Source organism: Stegastes partitus, unplaced genomic scaffold (assembly GCF_000690725.1).
Source record: "Stegastes partitus isolate 25-593 unplaced genomic scaffold, Stegastes_partitus-1.0.2 Scaffold169, whole genome shotgun sequence".
NCBI classification, from domain to species: Eukaryota; Metazoa; Chordata; class Actinopteri; family Pomacentridae; genus Stegastes; species Stegastes partitus.
This window is the reverse complement of record NW_007577900.1, coordinates 162,053-166,540: the sequence shown is the minus strand read 5'-3', so window position 1 is coordinate 166,540 and position 4,488 is coordinate 162,053. Positions and strand designations below refer to the sequence as shown.

The following is a 4,488-nucleotide window of genomic DNA, read 5'->3' as shown; positions in this document are numbered from 1 at the left end:
CTCTGTTTCTGGTTCTTGTCTCAGACCAAAGTCTACTGCAAGCTTTCTCACAGAAAGGAGAAAAAAATGCTTCTCTGGCTTGAGAAACGATTTAAGACGATAAGAAACGTTGGAATAAACTCCACTTCATATAAATATGTATATTTTGGACTTTCCCATCCAGATGCAAATAAATGTTGCAACGCAGTAATAAATCCGAGCGGTCATTTAAAAAAAAAAAAAAAACTCACACACAAAGCACAGAACAATACAACCACCTATGTCCTGAGTCTTGTTATGTCATTTAATTTTGTCATCGCTGATCATTTTTCATCGTTATGTCATTTGTAACTTGAGCGTAAAAAAACAGTCCAATTGCGTAAAAGTTTTATTCAGGTCATGGGCTCTCAGTGTTCACCCACTTTGTTTTAGAGTAGAAACAATGGCTCCAGGTCAAATACAAATCCCACTGGTTAAAACAAAACAATTTAACAAACATAATAGTACAAAACTTTTCTCGCTCTTGTGCTTGATTTTGTTATTTTCTTGCAATTTCGGGCATCAAATTAAATGAGCTTAGCTGTAAAAAAAAAAAAAAAATCTTGAAAGACTTTCTACACAAAACGTGTATGCGTAAATGAAAACGACCAAACAGTTTCCCTTTATTTTTAGATACACACTAGGTCCATTTCGAACCATTACGCACAGCTTTTGCGCATTGGCGACATTAATTCCCACAATAACCCAACAACAGTTTTCGACTTTTCTAAACATTACGGCTCAGAGAAAAATGCGTAAACTATATGTGTGTTTTTAATCTCAGTCAGTTCATTACATTTTCTTCATATGCCTCCTTTGAGCTACAGCCACCCCCCTTGTACTTTCTGTGATGTGTTACGGAGTTTGAAATTGTGCCTTAATTGCATTAGGTAACCGGGTTTACATGCATGAGTCCTTTCATCCACCCAGAGAAGTGTCTCCCAGCAGTGATTGCGCGTAAACACTGCGCTACCATGCCCGGATACCCTGCAGAGTTCCTTGGCAGGGTGTGACCACTGCTCCCTGAGGGGCATGGCTTTGCGTCTGTGCACCGAGGTTTCCCAAATTCATGTTCATGAAAGCGTTAGCGGTGGTGTTGCTCGGCGGAAGAGCAGGTAAACTCGAGTAAGTACAAGAGTAGGTGTTAGTGTACACCGAGTTGTTGTAGCTGTAGGCTGGATAGCCGTTGTAGCTGTACGGGTTCGGAGCTCTGACGCTGTAAGGAGGATTGTAGTTCTGGGATCCGGTCAGACAAGGCCTCCCGTCTCGGACCAGCACCGGCACGGCCACCCTCCTTGGCGGCGGCGGCGGGTGGTGGTGGTGATGGTGATGGCCTGCGATCTCCAGACTCTTGTCCTGCCGCTGCCTCTTGCATTTGTACCTCCTGTTCTGGAACCAGATCTTGACCTGGGTGGAGGTGAGTTTCAGGGAGCTGGCCAGGTGCTCCCTCTCCGGGGCGGACAGGTAACGCTGCTGCTTGAAGCGTCGCTCCAGCTCGAACACCTGAGCCTGAGAGAAGAGGACGCGGGGTTTCCTCCTGGTCCTCTGCTGCTTGGTGGCGGGTTTCTCCGAATCTGGATCCTCACAGTCACCCCGCAGCGCAGCGCAGCTCTCTGCAAGGAGGAGAAACGTTTTACTTTTATGCTGTGTTTTGAAACATCTGTTAAATATTCCATAATTTCCCACATGAATCACTCTGATTTTAACACACTTGAGTTTATTTATTCTCCTTATTTTCCTAAAACATTGAAGCAAAAACAGCTTTTCCATAGCTACTACATTTGTTGCGTAATTTTAAAAACGGATTCCTTATAATTTGTATTACTCTTCCCACAATACTCACACTTAAAATGTTTATGTGTGAAGTTTTCTTGCAGATTTTTATTTGAGAATAGATAAAAGTTAGGTCTAAAGATTCCACTGAAAGATTGTATCAAGAAGAAATTGTGATCTCAAGTATTTCTCAATTCAGGATGTTCATAACTTGAAAATAAAGCTCAGGGTAAATACATTTTCTAGGATTTCTGCTTATTTTTGTGACGATTAATTTAGACAATAATACGCTTTTCTTAAGCGACTTATATGAATTATTACTTCTATATAAACCAGTACGCACGCAAACATTTAAAGTCCTGCAAGAGGTCTGCACAAAGTTGGAAGATAATGCATGGAACAATAATTCTTTATTTTATTTTTTGTAGGCGTCCATTGTGCAAGCTGTGGCTCATCTTATATACATTATTTTAGTTCTAAATTATAGTGTGTTCACAGGAAAAAATATCAGGAATTAGACGCCTTGATATTTATTTTAGTTTAATTTTATTTCTTAGTTAAATCAATCTAGGAGCTGTTTCCTTTTTGCATCTGGGGAACTTTTATATTCTTCTTCTACATGAATCAACAATTGCTATCATGTCAGTAGGCAGTAATTATTTATTTACGAGTGTAAAATGACATTAGGTGCTTGGTTGTTTTCTACGTTACCATTCTGATTATAGATGACTCCTCTGACATCTCTGTCAAAGCTATTATTTATATAATCACCAACCCCACCGTCGCTAATTTTTTGTATAAATTAGAACTTTGTACTCACTGCTGTCTTGCTCCTCCTGCTCGTTCTCCAGCCGGAGCTCTGCAGAGTGGTTCTGTCCCGGGTTGCCAAACACCTCCACCGGCAGACCGGATTCCACCAACCGCTCCTGTGCAGCCAGCGTGTTGAGGTACGACATCCTCTCCTCGCTCTCCGACAGGCAGGAGCTGATGGGACTCGGACTGTCTCTGCCTGCCAACATGCAGGAGGGCGGCGAGTTAGAGCGGTACGATTTATTTGGGAAAGCTCCAGACTGTGACAGCGCGCCAGAGAGACCGAAGCAGGAGATAAACTGGAGCTGGTGCTGCTGAGATTGTTGCTGCAGCTCTAACTTCAAAATGTCCTTCACAGAAAAAGGCGTGGTGGAAGAAGTTATGACCGGGCTTGGAATCATTATTCCCTACAATAACAGCACTTAGATGGCAGATAACAAACAGTCAACACACCCAGAATTGGACCGATTTGTCTCCAAACGGCGCGTAAAAGAAGTAAACACTCCGTGCGTAAAACTGAAAGACGGTTGCGCGCTGCTTGTTTTTCATGCAGACCGAGGAGGACTGGTTTTCTTTCAGCTGTGACATCCCTCTGCGTTCGCTGCGTGTCTGTGGCAAGAGGGCTGAGAGAGAGAGAAAAAAACAGAGAGGTCGATCCTGTTTGGTTGGCTGAATTCAGTTATCTAGAGAAAGAGCTGGGTCAGCCAAGATGCTGTCCTCTCTCTTTCAGTGACGTCCTGAAGCGAGGGAGGGAGTGTCAGAGTCTCTCTCTCTCTCTCTCTCTCTCTCTCTCTCTCTCTCTCTCTCTCTCTCTCNCTCTCTCTCTCTCTCTCTCTCTCTCTCTCTCTCTCTCTCTCTCTCTCTCTCTGTATCTTTGGTATGTGCCAGAAATAAATTCCCAATTCATTAAATAATATTTACTCCTTCAACTCCTCTCAACCTGTTATTACAGATCTTAAAGGTAAGACAGTTTTTTTTAATTACATTTTGTGTTTTGCCCAGCAGCAAACACTAACACTGAACCGCACCAACATTATCACAGAATAAAACCGAAACAATTAACTATGATATTAGTATATTACTAGCGAGTAATCCTTCAGTAATTGGTTGACTTGATCTGGTAATTCCAGTAATATTTATAATCGTATTGTCTTTGTTAGATGGTATCAAACCAACACAGCTCCTCCCGTCATCACTACGGTGTTTTTAAGATTAGCCACAGCCTATCTTCGTTTCCTGTCTTGGCAATCCATGGATAAGATAATGTGTCGAGACTGGTTTGGAAATGAGATAAAATTGGCAACCCAAGCTGGCATGGAGAATACAAATATGGTGCTTAGTCATGTATTTGTTTCTCCTTCATTTGATAAAGTCTTATTGTTATTCTACACCAAAATGTCTGTCTGCAACAATGCTTCCTCTTGATGTTGGCTCAATGTTCATGATAGACAAAATCTTGGTAAAATATTGTTTTTTAAAAATGCTGCTCATCTGATTTGATCTGTTTCATGCGCTGCAAGGAATGGAAAGAACGGAATTTCGGCACAAAATATTTTTTGAATCCCCCAACAGAATAATAATAATAATAATAATAATAATAATAATAAATAGGTTGTTTTACCTGTGCGCTAAGGGGAAAACATGCTGAATCGGAACACCTCTGGGCGACTATCTGTGGCCAAGTACAGGCGCCATGGCTCTGAGGGCCCATCGCTCCTAAACCGCGTGGAAAGAAAAGGAGTGCATGTCGACATAATCTCATCCGCTCACCATCAACAAGAGGCTGTTTAGATTACGGCAGCGTCTTCTCCTTCTTCTTCTGCAGATGTATGTCTTTAAAATGGTCAGTTTTAAGTGGAGCGAGAAAGCAGAGGAAAGGAACAGGGT

At 42.0% G+C, this 4,488-nt stretch overlaps 1 protein-coding gene across 1 annotated transcript; it reads right to left on the bottom strand.

Annotated features, from left to right (window-relative positions):
• Window positions 1-354: 354 nt before the first annotated feature.
• nkx2.3 (NK2 homeobox 3) lies at window positions 355-3,002 on the bottom strand. The gene is made up of 2 exons (XM_008279747.1): window positions 2,612-3,002; window positions 355-1,631 (listed from the first exon to the last, which is right to left on the bottom strand). The coding sequence occupies exons 1-2, from the start codon at window positions 3,000-3,002 to the stop codon at window positions 988-990; spliced, it is 1,035 nt and encodes a 344-aa protein (XP_008277969.1). The 3' UTR covers window positions 355-987.
• Window positions 3,003-4,488: the final 1,486 nt, after the last annotated feature.